General features: G+C 42.2%; 1 protein-coding gene across 2 annotated transcripts in view; it reads right to left on the reverse strand.

Annotated features, from left to right (window-relative positions):
- LIPA (lipase A, lysosomal acid type) overlaps positions 1-22,788 on the reverse strand; it is a 128,628-nt gene that overhangs the window by 28,632 nt on the left and 77,208 nt on the right. The window contains exons 1-3 of one of the 2 annotated variants that reach the window (XM_019988659.2): positions 13,741-13,925; positions 10,000-10,111; positions 6,982-7,099 (exon numbers count right to left, since the gene is read on the reverse strand). In XM_019988659.2, the coding sequence (XP_019844218.2) occupies positions 6,982-7,099; positions 10,000-10,110 (229 nt within the window). In that variant the 5' untranslated portion in view covers position 10,111; positions 13,741-13,925. Of the gene's footprint in view, positions 1-6,981; positions 7,100-9,999; positions 10,112-13,740; positions 13,926-22,788 lie in introns of those variants that run through there. The other variant, XM_019988660.2, reaches the window with a different exon arrangement.

The following is a 22,788-nucleotide window of genomic DNA, read 5'->3' on the forward strand; positions in this document are numbered from 1 at the left end:
GTTGCTATTTTACCTATTTGGGACAAGGCCTTTATTTCTGTGTCGTAGCCAAATAAAATAAATATTTTGACTCCCATAGATCCAACTTGCTCATTACTTATTAAACACATAAGGTCACACACTCCGGCTCAAAGAATACTGAACTGGAATCAGACTGGCTGGACCACTAGACTTTGATGTAAAGCAAATTCCTTTCCCTCATTGAACCTAACTGTTCTGCCCAGTAAAATGAGGGTGCACTGTTCTAGAACCCGAGTTCCCAAACCCTAGGATTTTACCTTGGAATCCACTAGGGAGTTATGTTAAAAATGCAAGCTCTCCAAATCCTCGGTTCAGGCAGGACTCTGAGATCCTTCCAGTGCCAGCATCCCATGACTTTCTGAAATAAGGCTCAGGAGATGAAAATATGACCACTTCCCTATAAAGGATGAATTTTTGAATTTCAATTCCCTTACAAAATTAGTGTAAAGGAGGGGGAGCTCAACACTTGAGAGAGAAGGTTGTGTAACACAGAGAAACCGCCCACACATGCTCTACTGGTCACCAAGAGCTTTCTAAATACACATTTCAAGCCACCTTACTCCTTAGAAGGAAAGTTATGACCAACCTAGACAGCATATTCAAAAGCAGAGACATTACTTTGCTATCAAAGGTCTGTCTAGTCAAGGCTATGGTTTTTCCAGTGGTCATGTATGGATGTGAGAGTTGGACTGTGAAGAAAGCTGAGTGCCGAAGAATTGATACTTTTGAACTGTGGTGTTGGAGAAGACTCTTGAGAGTCCCTTGGACTGCAAGGAGATCCAACCAGTCCATCCTAAAGGAGATCAGTCCTGGGTGTTCATTGGAAGGACTGATGCTAAAGCTGAAACTCCAATACTTTGGCCACCTCATGCAAAGAGTTGACTCATTGGAAAAGACTCTGATGCTGGGAGATTTGGGGGCAGGAGCAGAAGGGGATGACAGAGGATGAGATGGCTGGATGGCATCACCGACTCGATGGACGTGAGTCTGAGTAAACTCCGGGAGTTGGTGATGGACAGGGAGGCCTGGCGTGCTGCGATTCATGGGGTCGCAAAGAGTCAGACATGACTGAACGACTGAACTGAACTGAATTAGAGGTCTGACTAGACAGATTGTAAATGATTGTCTAAATCAGGGGATTCTCCACTGGGTTCATAAACTCTCTGCATCTGAATATAAAACCTGTGCACAAGTGTCTATTCTATTTTACTTGAGAGAGGATCTGCTGCCTTCATCGCCCTCAGAATCCTAGTTCTGATGACTGCCAGGTACACCTCTGAACGAGGCCAGCCATGCAGACAATACGGCCATGCTCCTTGCTGTGAAGAATAGAAAGGTGATAAAGACGCAGCCTCCTCCTTCAAAAAGTGGCTGCGGGAGGGACTGGGGGCGGGGTAGAGAGAAGTACACACCTAAGTCAACCCCACCGCAGAGTAAGGCAAGGACCTCAAGAGGTGTATCAGCAAGACCTTTGGGAGTTCAGAGGAAGTGGTCTCCTTCCTGCTCAAGCAACCAGGCAGAGTGGCCAATTAAGCCGGGTGGGGTGGCAAGGGTGGGGAAAAAAGCGTTTTTACGGATGTGTAGAAATGAAGATGGTAGGCACAGTGATCACCGTTCCAATGGGTTGAGTCACCAGCTGAGGCCCAGAGAGAAATTAGCAAAAGGGGAATAAATTATTTGGATTTGAGAGTGTGAAAGAGTGACTCTTTAATACTTATAAACTGATACAACTTAAATGATACCATTTGCAATTTGGCTATGGTGCCAATTTAAATCTGTGCCAATGAGAAATGTTTCTTAGACAATGGGTAAAGATCAATGGTTCTCAAGCACTCCTCATAAACCAGATGAAAGAGATAGTCTATCCCATTCTACAGAAGACGACACCATAGACATCCTATCCTATGACTGTAATCACTAACTTGGGGATTCACGAAGTTCTCTGCACACACCCAAAGTGAACTTCAAAACTCCACTGCTCTACAAAATGACGGTGAATAGTACAGACATCAGCCAGGACACAACATTAAGGAATGGTGTTATCTTTATTCATTAGATGCATGAAGATTGTTGAATGGCAGTATCATATAATTATACTTGGGCTCTAAGAAACTTAATCCTGCAGAACTACATGAGATGGATGAGAACAAGGAGGTTGGTAGAAAGGAAAGCAGTTGACATGGTAGAGGAGTCATGCAGCCAAGGCCTGTGATAAAAATCTTTTGATTATCCCCAAGTGAGGCTCTACATAAAATCGGAGGGGGCCACTGAGACAGGATTGAAAGATGCTCACCATGCAGCTTTAACTAAGGTTCCACAAGGAATGTGGTATCTATAAAGTAATGGAGGTGACATTGGCAAGATGGAGAAGGGACAGGCTACCCACTCCAGTATTCTTGGGCTTCCCTGGGGGCTCAGAGAGTAAACAATTTGCTTGCAATGCTGGAGACCTGGGTTCAATCCCTGAGTTGGGAAAATCCCCTGGAGGAGGACATGGCAACCCACTCCAGAATTCTTGCCTGGAGAATCCCCATGGACAGAGGAGCCTGGCAGGCCACAGTCCATGAGGGTGCAAAGAGTCAGACACAACTGAGGAACTAAGCACAGCACAGCACAACCCTAGTCCCCTCACAGAAACTCCAACTTTGCAACCACCTATAGAAGGGTTGTTAGCATCCCTGAACCCAGGGGTAAGGTTGTTACCCTTAACACAAAAACTGAGAAAGAAATGAACTACACTAAGAAGGGCAGGGGCTTCCCTGGTGGCTCAGTGGTAGAGAATCTGCATGTCAATGCAACAGGTTTAATCTCTGATCGGGGAATATCCCACATTCAGCAGGCAGAGCAACTAAGCCTGTGTGACACCACTACTGAGCCTCTGCTCTAGAGGCCTCGAGCCCCAACTACTGAGCCCAGTTCAGTTCAGTTCAGTGGCTCAGTCGTGTCCAACTCTTTGTGACCCCATGAATCGCAACATGCCAGGCCTCCCTGTCCATCACCAACTCCCGGAGTTCACTCAAACTCACGTCCATCGAGTCAGTGATGCCATCCAGCCATCTCATCCTCTGTCGTCCCCGTCTCCTCCTGCCCCCAATCCCTCCCAGCATCAGAGTCTTTTCCAATGAGTCAACTCTTCGCATGAGGTGGCCAAATTTCAGCTTCAGCATCATTCCTTCCAAAGAACACCCAGGGCTGATCTCCTTTAGAATGGACTGGTTGGATCTCCTTGCGGTCCAAGGGACTCTCAGGAGTCTTCTCGAACACCATAGTTCAAAAGCATCAATTCTTTGGCACTTAGCTTTCTTCATAGTCCAACTCTCACATCCATACATGACCACAGGAAAAACCATAGCCACTACTGAGCCCACTCACCACAAATACTGAAGCCTGCCCCCCTGAGCCTGTGCTCAGAAAAAAAGTGAAACTGAAAGTGAAGGTCACTCAGTCATGTCTGATTCTTTGTGACACCATGAACTATACAAGTTCATGGAATTCTCCAGGCCAGAATACTGGAGTGGGTAGCCTTTCTTTTCTCCAAGGGATCTTCCCCACCCAGGGATCGTACCCACGTCTTCCACATTACAGGCAGATTCTTTACCAGCTGAGGCACAAGGGAAGCCCAAGAATACTGGAGTAGGTAGCCTATCCCTTCTCCAGGGTCTCCTGCATTGCAGGTGGATTCTTTACCAACTGAGCTATGAGGGGAGCCCACAAGCCACTGCAAAGAGAAGCCTGCGAACCACAATGAGAGAGTAGCCCCTGCTCATCACAACTAGAGAAAAGCCCACACAGCAACAAAGAGCCTGGACGGTCAAAAATAAATTAAAAAAAAATTATTTTAAAAAAAAAGAAGAGTAGGAAGAGCAGCTTCACTTCATTCTTGATAAATGAATTATGTTTTAAAGGATCATGTAATGACTTATAAATAGTACAGATATATGGCATTATTTTCTTATGCATTAAGAGCATTAATCTCTTAAAAGATAAGCAGAATGAACAGCCCTATTCTTGTTTTGAAATTATTTCTCTCTCTCAGATTCTGAGTTTATTTCAGATGGCCAGGTAAGCAGTCACAAGAGCATAAGGTAGGGTGGTGGCCTGGCAGACAGGAAAAGGCTAAACGGAAGCCATGTAACATGGGAGCCTAGAGAGGACTTGTCAGCTCCTGGAGGATGGGAGTCAGGAGTGACTGTGCAGTTTCTGGTCGTGGTCATTAGGACAATGAGGGTGTTATTAACAGAAGAGGAAGTCGGGAGACGAAGCGGCATGGATGAGCCAGCTTCCAAGCTGGGTGTGAAGGATTTTATGTATTCTTTCTGTCTATCTGGCTTAAATAAGCCAAACTAGCACCACTGACAACACTGCTCCAGGATGGGAGTGAAGGACAGGGCAGAACCTCAGCACCATGCTCGGCCGTGGACCAAGGAGACGCAAACCATCAGAGAAGGACCTATGCAGCTCTGAGGACAGTCACAAACTCCTTTAGATAACTGACCACCTTCATAGATCGCTTCCAGACTTGTCTCTGAGCTTAGCTCATAGAAGGTGTTACACACACATCACTGATCTACAGGGAGGCCTCTGCAGAGCAGAGGAAAAGGGCGGGGACTTGATGCTATGACCAGACGATGAGTGCCTTCGATCTGTTCCCCATTCTGAAGACCAAAGATAGTCACTGCCCCAATCCACATACCCCTGCCAAAAAAAAAAAGAAGAAATCTAACCCATATAACTAGGGAGCAATAAAGACTAATGGGGAACTTTGAGATCATCTGAGGCAATCGACTATTTTTAAAAATGAAGAACCCAAGACCTACAGAGGTGAAAGCACAGAAGTGCTTATGGGCAGACAGAATTCCCCCGTCTCTTCTTCTATCACCTGAGAGCAAGTCAAGAAGGATGCTCGCTTCCTAGGGTACAGCAATTTCACCTGCGGTGGCTGAGATAAATACCACAGGAAGCCACCTGGCACTATTTGCTTTGATTGCTATAGGAGAGAAAAGCCTGGAGGAAGGAGGCACATTCTTTAAGCTTGTTTTCACTGAGGTTTCCTGTATCTTTTAACAATGGCTCACATTAGTAATTATATTAGTCAACTAGCCACTTTTAAGAGAAACAGTATCAATACATATCTTTCTTTATATTGACTCTGAAATCTGTATACAAAGTTCACTTTAAAAGTAAAACAGAGGAAGGAAATCAAGATCATATGTTCACTCTGAAATGTTTTGCATGTCTTGAGCAGAAGAAAAACAGAAGCCCTTGTTGTAACTCATTTCCGATTTTGTAACATACATTTAGCAGGATCTATAAATCATAAAACTCTCAAGAGTCAGAAATTAAATTTCAAAAAGAGCACTGGCTGTCTTCACCAGGTAACATCATCAAAAGACTCATTATGGCTAGAATTTACAGGAGAAAAACATAGATAAGTCAGATTTTATTAAGAGAAAAATAGACAATGATATAAAGCTCAATTAACACAGAGGGCTTTTAAATTCATTTTGAATAAATATTTTCTACTCACATAAAATTTTGAAGAAGACAGTTATCCATTTACCTTAATCTCACCTTAGTAGCCTAAGGAAAGTTTCTAAAAACAAAAAGTGTTAAAAAAGAAAAAAAATCTGTATCTAGAGAGACAATTGACTAAGGATCAGATCCTTATTCTGATGTCTGTTCAGTGATTTCAAGAAGTCTATCTAGAAATTCTTCAATCTGCACTGGAAACCACAGTTTTGCTTGAGTTATGAGACAGAAAAAATATGCATATATTTTAAGCCAAAGCTTAAATACTTAAATATGCATATATTTTAAGCCAAAGCTCAAGTATTCCCAATAAGTGTAGTTACCAGAACAAGACCACATGGAAAGTAATTTAACAATATCTGGGTCTTCCCTGGTGGTTCTGATGGTAGAGTCTGCCTGTCAATGCAAGGAGACTTGGATTTGATCCCTGGGTTGGGAAGATCCCCTGGAGAAGGGAATGGCAACCCACTCCAGTATTCTTGCCTGGAGAATTCCATGGACAGAGGAGCCCTGAGGGCTATAGTCCATGGGGTCGCAAAGAGTCGGACATGACTGAGTGACTAACATATACACATCAAAATCACAAATCCACATATCCTCTGACCCAAAAATTCTATTTCTGAAAGTGTATCTTATAAATAAACTTGCACACAAACAAGGTTATTTACAGCAGCAGTACTTGTTAAAGGAAGAGTAGAAATAGCCCAAATGCCACTAAGAGAACACTTGCTAAATAAATCATGACAGTTATACAGTGGAATACTATGTATTGGTAGGGATGAATGATCAAGTACTCTTCGTACTGTATGAAAAATACTCAAAACATTAAACAAAAAAATGCAAGAAACAAAAATGTGCGTTATATGCCACATTCTGAATTAAAAGGCAAGCAGGGAAAATAATAATTTATGTTTGTTTCTAAAGAGGCTTTTTTAGAGATAAATTTAAAATAAAGAAAATTTGGAAGGATACATAAAAAAACTGGGGAGGTAAAGAATGAAATAGGAGGGAGGTATTTTACTGTGTAGCTTTTCATTCTCTTCAATTTTTGAACTATATGACTTTACCTACTCAAAAATTTAAGTAATCTTCAAATAGCAAGAGCTATCTACTTAATGTTCAAATCACTTTATTAAATAAAATGCTTCCTTATAACAATGAGATATTTTAGCATATTCTCAAACAAACGTGACCTTTGAATCTTTAAGTGAAAATGAAATTAGATGATTCTTGTCCTTGCTTCTTTAAAAGAAGTGTTTCTATATATCTGGCATAAATGTAATATGTTGAGTACTTTGATCTAAAAGACAATCCCATTTCAATGTTTTCATGTTAAATCTGAACTTGTGACTGGTATAAAAACCAGCCAAATTCCAGCAATGCAATTAGATTTTCAGAACTTTCCTGTCTCAGCACTGAAGATACCCATACCTTTGTCGGAACGGTTTTTCCTCCCATGGGGAATTCGGTTAAGGCAAAGAATATACCCATCTGCTGTCACAACCAGGTGTTCCTCACTAGGGAATCCCCAGTGAGAGATAATTTCACTCTGTGGAGCAAAGGAAAAGACAAAATGTCAATGACCAAGTTTTATTTAAGAAACCATTACTGAAATTTTAGTCTGCTCTATCTAGTAGCCAATCTCCATCACAAGAGTAAATCCTCCCCTTGTTTCACCCCTACATTCTACTCACAGATGCTTACTTAAACCTTGGATTCACCATTCTAACATGTTCTGCACCAACTGTGCCTTATTTTACCATAGCTTTGGGCTTCTTTGGTTCCATCCTGGCTCCCAGGCACAAATAACCACTTCTTTCTTTCTTTTCTAAATATGCCAGTTAATTCTGTAATCTACAATTTTCCTTGTTTCAAGAGACCCCATCCTGGGAAATGAAGGATAAAAAATATTAATCTGTTTTTAATCAGTGGACCAATAAATCTACACTAGAATGTCAAGGTAGAGTTGAACAAGATAAAATGATATAGACCCAGAGCAAATCACTATCTTGTACATCTTAAACTAATTCAATGCTATATGTCCATTACATTTCAATAAAACCAGGGGGAAAGATGAAAAGGAATAATGATCAAATTCACATAAGGAAAGATCCATCGGGCAATTAGGTTTTCTTTCTTTTTTTTTTTTTTATTGAGGGAATGCTCAAACTACTGCACAATTGCACTCATCTCACACACTAGCAAAGTAATGCTCAAAACTCTCCAAGCCAGGCTTCAGCAGTATATGAACCATGAAGTCCCAGATGTTCAAGCTGGGTTTAGAAAAGGAAGAGGAACCAGAGATCAAATTGCCAATATCCACTGGATCATCGAAAAAGCAAAAGAGTTCCAGAAAAGCATCTACTTCTGCTTTATTGACTATGCCAAAGCCTTTGACTATGTGGATCACAATAAACTGCGGAAAATTCTGACCACTTGACCTGCCTCCTGAGAAATCTGTATGCAGGTCAAGAAGCAACAGTTAGAACTGGACATGGAACAATAGACTGGTTCCAAGTAGGGAAAGGAGTACATCAAGGTTGTATATTGTCACCTTGCTTATTTAACTTACATGCAGAGTACATCACGAGAAACACTGGGCTGGATGAAGCACAAGCTGGGATCAAGACTGCCGGGAGAAATATCAATAACCTCAGATATGCAGATGACACCACCCTTATGGCAGAAAGCGAAGAAGAACTAAAGAGACTCTTGATGAAAGTGAAATAGGAGAGTGAAAAAGTTGGCTTAAAGCTCAACATTCAGAAAACTAAGATCATGACATCTGGTCTGATCACTTCATGGCAAATAGATGGGGAAACAGTGGAAACAGTGGCTGATTTTATTTTTCTGGGCTCTAAAATCACTGCAGATGGTGACTGCTGCCATGAAATTAAAAGACACTCTTTGGAAGAAAAGTTATGAGCAACTTAGACAGCATATTAAAAATCAGAGACATTACTTTGCCGACAAAGGTCCGGCTAGTTAAAGCTACGGTTTTTCCAGTAGTCATGTATGGATGTGAGGGTTGAACTATAAAGAAAGTTGAGTGCCAAAGAATTGATACTTTTGAACTATGGTGTTGGAGAAGACTCTTGAGAGTCCATTGGACTGCAAGGAGATCCAACCAGTCCATCCTAAAGGAAATCAGTCCTGAATATTCATTGGAAGGACTGATGCTGAAGCTCAAACTCCAATACTTTGACCACCTGATGGGAAGAACTGAGTCATTTGAAAAGCCCCTGATGCTGGGAAAGATTGAAGGTGGGAGGAGAAGGGGATGACAGAGGATGAGATAGTTGGATGGCATCACCGACTCAATAGACATGAGTCTGAGTAAACACAGGGAGTTGGTGGTGGACAGGGAGGCCTGGCGTGCTGTGGTTCATGGGGTTGCAAAGAGTCAGACACCACTGAGCGATTGAACTGAACTGATAGTTGATGTTTAATATAAGTTTCAGGTATACAACACACTGATTCATAATTTTTAAAGGTTAAATTCCATTTATAGTTATTATAAAATATTGTCTATATTCCCTGTGCTGTACAATATATCCTTGAAGCTTCTTTATTTTACATATAGCAGTTTGTACCACTTAATCCATTGGGCAACTGTTAATTAGGAGCTCAGTGGCATACAGCTAACTCAGTTATCCAGAAGACAATGTGAATAAGTGCTTGTGATTCTCTCTACCACAAACACTTGAAAGGATTTAAGTTTATCATTCTTACAGAAAAAATTCAAAAAGAAAAATGCTTTTAATTTTAAAAAACCTTAAAAAGAAGAAATCAGGAACAAGAGATAAAATGCAACCTTAAGACCCTGGTAACAGGTCGCACTCTCTTGACTATAAATTTATCAAAATCTCCAAAGCTACCTGGTTCTTCAGTTGTGTCATTGTTTTAAACCTGCTGTTTTCTGTAGCAATCTACACTTTCCTGATATTTTATGCCTAAATAAAGTGTCTCCAGATTTAATTGTTTGCTTAAGACGAATAACTTTCAAATGTTTTCATTACTTGACGGATTATATTTTTATTTGTTCTAACAAAATTGTTTTCAGATACTTTGATTTTTGTACTGAACTATGAACACCGGTAATCTGTCCTTGTTCAACACACTCAGTATTAACATTCTTCGGAAGTTTTAACACTTTTTTACTGTTGTTTAAACACAATCAGTGAGATTTAAAAATGAAATGCATGTCTAAAAATATCACTTATCTTATTAAGAAGTATATCATTTCATCAGTAAAAAGAGGTTTGTAAAATACACATTACCTAGTGGGTAAAGTCCAGCTAACTGAACTGGAGATTCAGAGAACATGAAAAACACAATGAGATATAAAGAGAATGGAGTTTGTAGCTTCATGTAGCTGTGTAACTGGATTTCAGAAATAACATTGATCACAGATGCGTTTTAAGAAGCAGACGCCTTTAAGAAACTTACCACATTCATATTTGTTTCAGGATCCACAGGTGTCTGCTTCCATCCAGATGCCTGGGAAGGCAGGGTCCCAAGGACCAAACAGACCAGCAAACCCCAGAGCCACATTTTCATTCTGTATAAAACAGTCTGTTGTTATTTGCCCACACCAATTTTACTACACAAAATTACACTGGTAAATAATGCTCCCATAGGAGGTTCTGAACCAGTTTACGTCAGCTAAAAGTTAGGCAAAGGCCAAATAGGGAACAAATGACTCAAGCCACACCTCAAAGAAAAAATTCAGGAATTCTTTTTAACTAGGAAACCTCCCACCCACCACCCTCAGTTAATTTGTGACACATGGAGCCCAGAACACCCACCCACCTGCTCACCACAAAGTTAAACGTAATGTTCCTGGAGCAAGAGCGGAAGAGAGGACTATACGTTAAGAAAAGGGAAGATCCCCAAAATTCCAGAGCCTGTTAACCTCCCACCTTTTCCTCTCTAACTGTGATTCAAATGTTCTGAAGTTCAGCTGATATGAGCTCCTATTCTCGCTAGTTATTCACTTCCCTTCTTGCACAAAGTTACACGTTAGGATTTGAATTTGTCACCCAAGGGGAAAAAAGTGAAATGAAAAAAATACGAGAGCATGCAGAAGAAATAGAAGGAAAGAAGATTGCCCCTCTCTGCTTCTGAGACCCTCTCCAGGGATCAGTTCTAACAGTGATGGCACAAAATCACAGCACAGCAAAGACCTTGGGGATGGATATTAAAGGCAAAATGAAGTGACTCTTTCAAGGACACGCTGATGGTTAGAGGCAAAAGTGGGACTACAGCCCCAGCCTCCCATATATTTTAAAATAAATATAGTCCCTTAAAGATATGAATGACGGCAGATGAATGGACAAGAAGTTGTGGCACATATACACAATGGAATATTACTCAGCTATAAAAAGGAACACATTTGAGTCAGTCTAATGAGGTGGATGAAACTGGAGCCTATTATACAGACTCAGAAAGAGAAACACCAATACTGTATATTAACGCATAAATATGGAATTTAGAAAGATGCTAACAGTGACCCTATATGCAAGACAGAAAGACACACAGATGTAAAGAACAGACTTTTGGACTATGTGGGAGAAGGAGAGAGTGGGATGATTTGAGAGAATAACATAGAAACGTGTATATTACCATATGTAAGACCAGTGCAAGTTTGATGCATGAAGCAGGGCACTCAAAGCCAGTGTGCTCTGGGACAACCCAGAGGGATGGGGTAGGGAGGAATGTGGGAGGGGGATTCATGATGGGGGGACACATGTGTACCTGTGGCTGATTCCTGTCTATGTATGGCAAAAGTCGTCACAATACTGTAAAGCAATTATCCTCCAACTAAAATAAATAAATTAATTTTTTTAAAAGATATGGATGAGTGTATCCCAATACAAAGACTTGTATAAAGATGTTCATAACAGCTCTATGGGCAATAGCCAAACACGAGAAAAGCCCAAATGCCCTGAATGGGTGAATGGATCAATGTATTATGATATATACATACTATTCAGCAATAAAAAGGAATGCACATAAATAACATGGATGAATCTCAAAATAATCCTGGTGAGTGAAAGTCCACAGTCCCAAGCACATGATGTGTGCAGTCGCTCAGTCGTGTCCAACTCTTTTCGGCCCCATGGACTATAGCCCGTCAGGCTTCTCTGTCTATGGAATTTTCCAGGCAAGAATACTGGAGTGGTTTGCCATTTCCTACTTCAGGGGATCTTTCTGATCCAGGGATTGAACCTGCATCTCTTGTGTCTCCTGCATTGGCAGGTGGATTCTTTACAAAGCCACATCAAATAAATAGATATGATTTCATTTCTATAAAACTCTAGAAAATGCAACCTAATCTCTATTGACAGAAAGTAGATAAATGGCTGCCTGGGGAAATGAGGGGCAGGAAGTAAGCATTGCAAAGGGGTACCCAATGCACAAGGAATCTTTTGGGGGTAACGGATGGGTTAATGACATTGAATAATCATAGTTTCACATGTATAAATATATCAAAATGCATAAAATGTACATTCTAAACATGTCCTGCTAGTACTATATGTCAGTAATTCAACAGAGCTGTTTTTAAGATGGGCTTAAACCCAGAATTCCACAAGTCTTAAGAAATTGGTTCTCAGATGATTGCAAAAGTGAACTAGCTCCCGTCTGCTGATGCATCTCCTGCTGGTGATGGAGTGATTTCTCCCAGAAGTGGTGAACCTGCAATTTCTAGACAGGAACAGATATTATCTTGAATCTGTACAGACAAAGTCACAAGTTTGCATTTCTTTATGGTGGTTAGGAAGGGCTGTACAGTTCAGGTCTACCTTTATCATAAATACAACCTTCCGAAAGCCTATGATTACTAGGGAATACCAAGTAGATTGAAAAAGAAAAGAAAAAGTTTGTAACCACAGTTTCAAATAGTAACACCTCCGGTGGCAGCTGCTTTTCTACTCAGTGCCAATGCTCCTGGATCTGGGGCTGCTGCTGCTGCTAAGTCGCTTCAGTCGTATCCGACTCTGTGCGATCCCATAGACTGCAGCCCACCAGGCCCCGCCGTCCCTGGGATTCTCCAGACAAGAACACTGGAGTGGGTTGCCATTTCTTTCTCCAATGCAGGAAAGTGAAAAGTGAAAGTGAAGTCAGTCAGTCGTGTCCGACCTCCAGGGACCCCATGGACTGCAGCCTACCAGGCTCCTCTGTACATGGGATTTTCCAGACAAGAGTACTGAAGCGGGTTGCCATTGCCTTGGCAGCTGTCTACAAAGAAAGCTCCAGAAGGATAACATCTGAAGCTACTCAACTAGAAAAATCATCCAACTGATTTTTCCCTCCAACAAAACACTGGACAGTTTCTCAACCTATCAGTCAAGTAACTGTCATAGGATGATGACTAAGAAGTTCAAGGAGAAAAAGCCTCCTCCAAGATGGATTCAGTGGGCTCTGCAACTTTATCTCAATTCTTTTGGTACTGTTAACAGCCCAACTAAGTACTTGTCTGTCTTCATTTTACACCAGCCTGAGGGCAGAGCCAGTCTCTGGGTCAACTCTGAACTCCCAGGACCCAGCAAAGGGTGGACACAGAACAGATTCTGAAAAACAGGATTGGGGCAGTCCAGAGTTCAGTAGCTGAAGAAAAGATAAGCTCCAAAGCAGCTTGTTATTCAGCTAACAATAAGAACACCACTAGTAATTTTGACTCCCATTTAAGCTCTTGCTATGCTCCAGATTTCGCAGGCAGCGCTTCGGTCCTACTATGTTCATTACGCCTCCAACAACTCTGCAGTACCGTTAAATCCTTTTTCCAGGAAACTGAGGCTGACCCAGGTTTATTACTGGAAGCAAAATGTCCAGTGGTTAAATAGTATCTCCGGGATATTCACCAGGACAGGTATCAAGCCGTTCCTTGACCATGCCTTTGGCTAAAAAGTAAGCGAGGTCTGGGGGCTGCCTGGCGGAGCTAATGCGAGTGAAGGACGAGGAGGAAGTAGGGGAACTGGGAATCAGAAATCCCGGGTGTCGCTGCAGCGCAGAGAAGGACGGGCTAAAGTTGCCGGTCCTCGGGTGCTCCGCAAACCAGCGCAGAGGGGTCCTGCAGAGGTTCACAGGCGGTGAGACTGAGCACCCGGCAGGGTGCGAGGCCCTCGGAGCCCGCGGAGGAAGGCCGATGCTGCGGAACCCTAGCAGTGCAGCAGGGCCGGCACTCACCTGCAGCCGTCCTCCCGGGCCGCTGTCGAGAGCCGCAGTGCCTGCTCGAGAGGCTGGGGCGGCCGCAGGGAACCTGGAGGGGGCGGAGCCTTGCTGGACCCGGGGCCCGCGCCCGCGCCGGGCTCAGGCTCTAGCGCTCCCAATCAGATCAGCCTGCCGCCGGGAAGTGCAGCGGAGACTCCTTCGCTTCCGAGCGGGCTCTCGGCTCCCGCGGAGCATGCGCCATGGGCGCGCTCGAGAGCTGCGGCGTCCCGCAGCCGGCTCCCGGGCGGAGCGGATCACCAGCTCCACCCACTGGCCGCGCCGGCCGGGTCTAGTAGGCTGCGTGGGCTCCACCGCAGGAGCTCCTGCAGAGCCACTAAGCTCCGCCCCTGCCACAGAGAACGTGGGCTCTGTAGATGTAATTACATGCTACTTATGAATCCCTCAGCGGCGTGCCTGAGGCAGGGCAATCTTGCTGTACATTTTATTTTTATTACTAAAATGCCTAGTGGATAAAGAGTTTGCCTGCAATGCGGGAGAACAGTGTTCGATCCCTGGCTTGGGAAGATCCCCTGGAGAAGGAAATGGCAACCCCCTCCAGTATTCTTGCCTGGAGAATTCCATGGACAGAGGAGCCTGGTGGGCTACAGTCCAGAGGTCACAAAGAATCGGACACGACTGAGTGACTAACACTTTAACTTTTGAAGATACTAGGGGTATAGCAGCCAAACAAGAACCGTCATCTCCTGCTTACATTCTAATGGGAAGAGACATCATGAATAAATATAAAAATGAAGTAGTGAAAATGCCATGATGAACAATAAAGAGATAATGAAGGTGGGTGCTATGTTATGTCTAAAGTAATCAGGAAAGGACCCTCTGATGGCACTTCGAGCACAAACAAAAAGAAGGTGATTTCGAACCATGTGGATACTGGGAAGGAGCATTCTGAGATGAGAGGATAGCAAGTGCAAAGGTCCTGCGGCAGGAATATTCTTAGTGGTGTTTAATAAGCGGAATTTGGTCAGTGTCGCTGGAACAGAAAGTGGGAGGTGGAGAGCAGTAGATCATGATGTCCTAGAGGTAACTGGGGGCCTTGGGGACCAACTGGAATGACTCTATTACTTCTTACCAAGAAGAGAAGCCATTGGAAGGTATTCAGGAAAAAGCAACATAACTTTGTTGACCATATCGTTTGTAACTATTGCCACCTGTTCCATAGATTGTCCTTTTATCAGTGATGTCCTTTGCTATGCAAAAGCTTTTAAGTTTAATCAGGTCCCATTTTTAAGTTTTTGTTTCCTTTGCTTCAGGAGAAAGATCACATATATAAAATATAATTATAATGTTATATATATTATATATATTGCTGTGATTTTATGTCAAAGAATCTTCTGCCTATGTTCTCTTCTAGGGGTTTATGGTTTCAGGTCTTACATTTAGGTCTTTAAACCACTTTGGGTTTATTTTTGTATATGATATGAAGGAAATGTCCTAATCTCATTGTTTTGCCTGTAACTGTTCAGTTTTCTCAGCACCACATGTTGAAGAAACTGTCTTTTATCCATTGTATGTTCCTGCTTTCTTTGTCATAAATAAATTGGCCATAGGTGTGTGGGTTTATTTCTGGTCTCCCTATTCCATTTCCTCTTAATAGTTTAACTCTTAAGCAGGCCATTTTTCACTTTATCACATAGAAGGGGATGGTTGAGTCAAGCTGAAGGAAATAGGGAGCTTGCCCTGTCAATATCAGAGCAGCAGAGCATACCAGCTAGAGATTCAGAGGATGGCAGGGATGGGGGTAAGGATGGGGGAGCCCATCATTTATGTATGTGAAGTGAAGTGAAAGTCACTCAGTCGTGTCTGACTCTTTGTGACTACATGGACTATACAGTCCATGGAATTCTCCAGGCCAGATTACTGGAGTGGGTAGCCTTTCCCTTCTCCAGGGGATCTTCCCCACCCAGGGATCGAACCCAGGTCTCCCACATTGCAGGCAGATTCTTTACCAGCTGAGCCACAAGGGAAGCCCAAGAATACTGAAGTGAGTAGCCTATCCCTTCTCCAGGGTCTCCTGCATTGCAGGCAGATTCTTTACCAACTGAGCTATGAGGGAAGATTGTATTCCCATCTTCAAGAGATAGGAATATACAGCCTTGATGTACTCCTTTCCCAATTCGGAAACAGTCTGTTGTTCCATGTCCAGTTCTAACTGTTGCTTCTTGACGTTCATAAAGATTTCTCAGGAAGCAGGTAAGGTGGTCTGGTGGTCCCATCTCTTGAAGACTGATTCCCATCTCTGCGAAGAACTGATTCATTGGAAAAGACCCTGATGCTGGGAAAGATTGAAGGCAGGAGGAGACACGGATGACAGAGGATGGCATCACTGACTTGATGGACATGAATTGAGCAAGCTCTGGGAGTTGGTGATGAACAGGGTAGCCTTATGTATATATGGTCACATAAATCCTTCTGAGAACTTTGGCTTTTACGAATTTGGAAACGTTCTTATTCTAATATTGGTTATTATTGAGTTTGCAGTTGTTCTATAAAACACATGATATTTTTAAGCAATGAAATTGTGCTGATATCTTTAACAATTTGTCTGCAGCTTCTTCAATACCACCTGTCACAGTATAATCCACAAGTTTCTGTTGGAGTTCTGTAACATTATCATTTTTAAAATGATTCATGGTTCAAATGAATCATTTGACAAATGAAATGAAAATGACATTTCAGACAAATGAAAAAAGGCAATATTAAAGTAGAGGGACAGTAGGCAATTACATTTTTTGTCTGTACCATTCATTTTATTATAGAGAAAGAATCTTTCAAACCAGAGAAGAACCAGGCTAAATCCCTGGGATCTTCAGGAGAAAAGGAGTGAAATGGAGCAGACTGAGACCTGAATAAAGGCTACAGTGGTCAGCAGTCCTGAATTCTTCCACAAGATCCTGGTTAACTGTAAACCCTGGGAATATGGAAATCAGTGTCAATTCTAAGTGCCAGTCAGTTCCAGACAAGCCAATCTCACAATTACACTCATGAAATTTGTCTTTTCAAGTATTACAGAATTTATTTGCATTTTATAGAAAGCACAGATCTGAATATAGTTAAGAAAGCAACTATAGACAGAACTAGCAGATGCAGCATTAGCTTTAAGAGATGATCTGATGGCTTTTTCCTTATTTGTGCAAGTGACTTTCTAGAATCTCTTACTCTCCACCTCCTCCTCCAACCCTTTCCTATGTGAGTCAGAACTCAGCTGTTAGAGCAGAGAATTAAAGGCTGTGTCCTTGCCTCAAATTTCGAAGAAAAAAAAAAAATATATATATATATATATGGAGAGAGAGAGAGGGAGGGAGAGATAAAACTTTTGTATATTATCACCGTCAATCTGTTGGGTACAACAGAAGAAGGCAGATGCCTCAAGGGAGTGGAAGAGTGACCAGGTCATGACTTGTGGTGTTTGGCTATTGACGTCTCAGAAGTTGCAAGTCCTCAAACATCTGTTCTGCTCAGACTTGTAAGAGTTCAGTAGTTAATGAGAAAGGTCTCAACATTAGAGGACTGAGAAAGCAGGGAAGGAACTGTATTATTATAGCTTTATGTTATCTTGAGCAGAAGATAAGTCCATAAAACATTCTGACTCAAGTCTGTCTCAGCTTCTATTTTGTGTTTCTGTTTCTAGAGAGGTCCTATCTAATGACCTCGTGAATCTGTTCCAAATAAAGAGTTGTCTATAAAATGCTCTATGATTCAATGTCCATGCGTGTCACAAGCTCTGTAAATTGCTCTGAAAACCAGTGTGAGAATTACTTTGCTATAATTACTTCTGACACCGAGATTGCAAAACTTCAGAGCGCATCTTGATCGCCATGCAGCATGCTTTACAGACATCTCTACAGCTAAAGAGGAAAATAAGAATGGAGAATAAGATGCAGGTGGCCAGGAATATGCAACTTAAAACACCTTAGTTTGTAACCATCAACCTTACTCCTACAGATGATCTCTTTTTATACAGTCTTCAGCTTTCCTGTTCCTGAGGTATATGCCCCCAAGTGCTCTATGTCAGCTTTTTAAAAACAGAGATCACACCTTGCATCAGTTTGGATTCTAACTAGGACACTTAAAATGGGATGTTTGAGAGAGCTGATTTACAAAGGGGCAATTTAACTGTGGTTGGATAGGGGAATCACAAGATGGCACAGTTGTTAGCCATCCCTAGGCCCAAAGAGATGAGATGGTTACTGGAAAATGGAAGGAAAGCGTCTCATAGAAGCCCCCGTGAAAGGAACAGAATCCTTCTTCAGAATGACACAGCCCTTAGCCTCTCAGCAGGGAGAGAAATAAACCCTGTGCCATCACCATCTCCCTCCCTTCAGTCTTCTGCAAAGCATTCCCTGTTGACAAAACCCAGCCAGTAGCTGGAGGATCAAGGAACCTGTTAATATAGTCCATTCCATAATCTTCCCACTTTACAAGGCTGGATGGAAAAGGATGAAAAGTGGAGCCAGAGAGGGAAATTCAACATAATGTTCACATGATCTTTCTATATTCTATGTTGGCAAAGTAGGAGGAAGTCCAGAATTGTGGTCAGGAGTGCAGACTCAGGGGTCAGACCACTCAAGTTCAAGCCAATATCAACAATTTGTTAGCTGTGCAAATTTGGGCAAGATTTTTAACTTCTTTTTCTCAGTTTTATCACCTGTAAAATAAAATTAGAAGGGTCAAAGACCATTTCAAAGTTTAGACAGGATAATATGTGTAAAGCACTTAAAATTGGTCTGGCATATAGCACTCAATAAATGCTAGTTAATCGTTTTTTTTTTAATGTTTTCTTACAGTAAATTCCTTTCTATAAATACAATTTATCTTATTATTAGTGGCTTTTAGTTATCATATAGGTTCAATGTATTTCCACTTGTGTGTATAGCATCTAACCCTATTCTCCTCTGCATACATAATTTTACAAAACTGGGCTCAGACCACATATATTATTTGTCTGCTTTATTCCCACTTAATATTGAAAATCTTTCTATGTCATTCAACATTTTAAAAATCATTTTTAGTGGCTACATGTATGATACTGTTATTTGGAGTCACAATAATTTACTAACAAATCTCCTTTGTTGTATGTTTAAGTTATTTTTAAAAACCAATATCACCTACTTATCCATGGTAATTCCGTTAGGATAAAGTCTCTGAAATAAAACTTGTAGGTCTAACATAGGCTCTCCTTTAAGAATTTTTTAATTCTAATTAATATTTTACAATTCTTTTAATATTGTTCAAAGGTGCTGACATATTAGATAAAGAAATCTTTGGTAACATAAGTGTTACCTTCTCTGGAGACAGCCGTACAATCCTTTAAGATGACATGAAAGTGTGTATAAGTGAGACTGACGTTTCTGTAGCCTAGATGTTTCCCCATCTTGGGGAAAATTTAAAATGACATATTAGCAATATGGCAGTTCAACTGTAGCTTTTGAAAATATTTTCTTGCCAAATGTTAACATCCAATAAATGAACATATTCCTTGTTAGATCAAAGAACTCAACACAGGAAAAATACAAGCTTGGGTATTCCCTTCACCTCCATTCATCATCTAAGACTTTTCTGATACCCCTGGCTGCTTCAGGAAAATATGATCACCTAGAATGATCCTTCACCTCTACCTCCTATGGGAAGTACTCCTTATTCCCAAAGAGATGCAAGATAACAGTCTTCCTAAGGGAAGGCAGAAGGAGGAAACATATTTGTTAAGCATGTCTTATGAGTGTCTTCCTAAGTACCTCACATCCAATATTTCAATAACCCCTTGCAAATATGCATACAATTCTCTAGACTGCTCACTTCTTTATGCAGAAAAGAAGGACGCTATCTACGTCTTTCTAATTCATCTTAGGTGACACCTGGCACAACTAAGTATTTTACTGAGAGATAAGTAGTAAGTATTGGACTTACTTGCTTTCATCTGGCTTACAGTAAAAAAGAAAATACTCTATTAAAAGCAGTACTCAGAACTTCCTTGGGTGGCTCAGTGGTAAAGAATCTGCCTCTTAATGCAGGAGACACAGGTTCAATCCTTGATCAGGGAAGATTCCACGTGCCACGGAACAACTAAGCCTGTGCGCTACAACTATTGAGCCTGTGCTCTGGAGCCCAGGAACTGCAACTACTGAGCCTTTGCTCTGAAACTGCTGAAACCTGTGCACCCTAGAGCCTGTACTCAGCAGCAAGAGAAGCCACACATCAAAATTACAGAGTAGCTCCTGCTTGCTGCAACTAGAGAAAAGCCCACACAGCAACAAAGACCCAGCACAGCCAATACATCAAAAAGCTAATAAATAAGTAAAATTATTTTTAAAAAAGCAGTACTCAGACCAATGCATGATATAGTACAAAACTTTAATACACTACTTAAGGACATGAAAGTCATCTTCTGACAGATGAACTGGAAATTTTTTTCAAGTTTCCTTATATAATTGTAACCTTATAAAATTCCTCCTTTCAAAAGTGACACCGATCCTGATACTTGTTGAAAAGTCTAAGATACATCGCTACAGTGATTTAGGAGATTATCCTAAAGCCCATCTTTTGAATACATCATCAGAATGTAACAGAGCAGGGTGAGCACAGCCCTTAGCAGGCAGCCATTGCTGTGCCTCATTGCTGCCCCGCCCTCCACTCTGTCACTAGGCAACAGGTCTAGCGAAGCCATTGATCAGTGCCTCAGTGGGCCCCGCCCACAAGCAACCAACTATCAGTGAGACACAGGGTTAGTTGTCCTGCTCAGCTATTGGTCAGCACCGCAGTGGGCTCTGCCCACAAGGAACTGTCAATGAGGGGCCATTAAGGAAGTGATTGAGCCAAGAGTCAGTGGTGTAGTGGTCATCAGGTGGAGAGTAAGGTAAGAGGCAGATTCAGACCTTTTCCTGGAAGCCCTCCAGCTCACCCAGGTTTGGGCCAGCAGGTGAGCTGGAGGGCCCAGGGAACAGGCTGAGCACTATTTCCTGCAGGGTTCTAGAGCCCTCACTAAGGCTTTCTAGTAGCCGTAGCCCAACCCTTGAGGTAGGGGTGAACCTCTCCTCTATCCCTGTCTCTGTGGTCTAGTAACAATGAGTAGCAATGGCTGTCTGCATGGGTTGCAGTCTGTGAGACCTGGTCTTACCATTTGGGTTGGCCTGAGGAGACTGAGGGCCAGTTGTGTTGGGTGTTTGGCTCCCTTAGGGGTTGCAGCTGGGAAGCATGTGGGAACCTGGCCCTGAAGGAGCTACCAGCTGAGATCTGCCTCCTCTTAGCCAGGACTGGGACCTTGGAGGGTGAAAGTTGTATCTTGGGACCTTGCCCTTTCTTGTCAAGACAAAGAATAACATTCCTTTAGTAGAGATTTATGGGAACATCATTACCTGACCATGCAATGACTCAAGAGCAAAAGATCTGGCATCAAGAAGTTTGCAACAACTAACCAGGCCCCTCCCTCACATTTTGCCTTTAGAGGGGCTTGCTGAACGCTTTCTGTAACATAGGGGTTCTTAGTGCATGAGCCACCCATCTCCTTGTATGAACCTCTAATAAAACCTTTTTCTGGTCCAGATTCCAATGTTCTAATTTTGATTTGCCTCACAGTGCGTCAGGCACTCGGACTTGTGATTTGGTAACAAGAGAACTGATCACTGTCTTCATCACTTCTTGGGATTTCCCCCAAAGTCTGATTCAGTTCAGTTCAGTTGCTCAGTCATGTCCAACTCTTTGCGACCCCATGAATCCCAGCACGCCAGGCCCCCTGTCCATCACCAACTCCCGGAGTTCACTCAGACTCACGTCCATCCAGTCAGTGATGCCATCCAGCCATCTCATCCTCTGTCGTCCCCTTCTCCTCTTGCCCCCAATCCCTCCCAGCATCAGGGTCTTTTCCAATGAGTCAACTCTTCGCATGAGGTGGCCAAAGTACTGGAGTTTCAGCTTTAGCATCATTCCTTCCAAAGAAATCCCAGGGCTGATCTCCTTCAGAATGGACGGGTTGGATCTCCTTGCAGTCCAAGGGACTCTCAAGAGTCTTCTCCAACACCACAGTTTAAAGGCATCAATTCTTCAGCGCTCAGCTTTCTTCACAGTCCAACTCTCACATCCATACATGACCACTGGAAAAACCATAGCCTTGACTAGACGGACCTTTGTTGGCAAAGTAATGTCTCTGCTTTTGAATATGCTATCTAGTTTGGTCATAACTTTCCTTCCAAGGAGTAAGCATCTTTTAATTTCATGGCTGCAATCACCATCTGCAGTGATTTTGGAGCCCAAAAAATAAAGTCTGACACTGTTTCCACTATTTCCCCATCTATCTGCCATGAAGTGATGGGACCAGATGTCATGATCTTTGTTTTCTGAACATTGAGCTTTAAGTCAACTTCTTCACTCTCCTCTTTCACTTTCATCAAGAGGCTCTTTAGTTCTTTTTTACTTTCTGCCATAAGAGTGGTGCCATCTGCATATCTGAGGTTATTGATATTTCTCCTGGCAATCTGGATTCCAGCTTGTGCTTCATCCAGCCCAGCGTTTCTCATGATGTACTCTGCATATAAGTTAAATAAGCAGGGTGACAATATACAGCCTTGACATACTCCTTTTCCTATTTGAAACCAGTCTGTTGTTCCATGTGCAGTTCTAACTGTTGCTTCCTGACCTGTATACAGATTTCTCAAGAGGCAGGTCAGCTGGTCTGTTTATTCCCATCTCTTTCAGAATTTTCCACAGTTTATTGTGATCCACACAGTCAAAGACTTTGGCATAGTCAATAAAGCAAAAATAGATGTTTTTCTGGAACCCTCTTGCTTTTTCCATGATCCAGCGGATGTTGGCATTTTGATCTCTGGTTCCTCTGCCTTTTCTAAAACCAGCTTGAACATCAGGAAATTCACAGTTCATATATTGCTGAAGCCTGGCTTGGAGAATTTTGAGCATTACTTTACTAGCGTGTGAGATGAGTGCAATTGTGCAGTAGTTTGAGCATTCTTTGGCATTGCCTTTCTTTGGGATTGGAATGAAAACCGACCTTTTCCA

Source organism: Bos indicus, chromosome 26 (genome assembly GCF_029378745.1).
Source record: "Bos indicus isolate NIAB-ARS_2022 breed Sahiwal x Tharparkar chromosome 26, NIAB-ARS_B.indTharparkar_mat_pri_1.0, whole genome shotgun sequence".
Classification (NCBI taxonomy): domain Eukaryota; kingdom Metazoa; phylum Chordata; class Mammalia; order Artiodactyla; family Bovidae; genus Bos; species Bos indicus.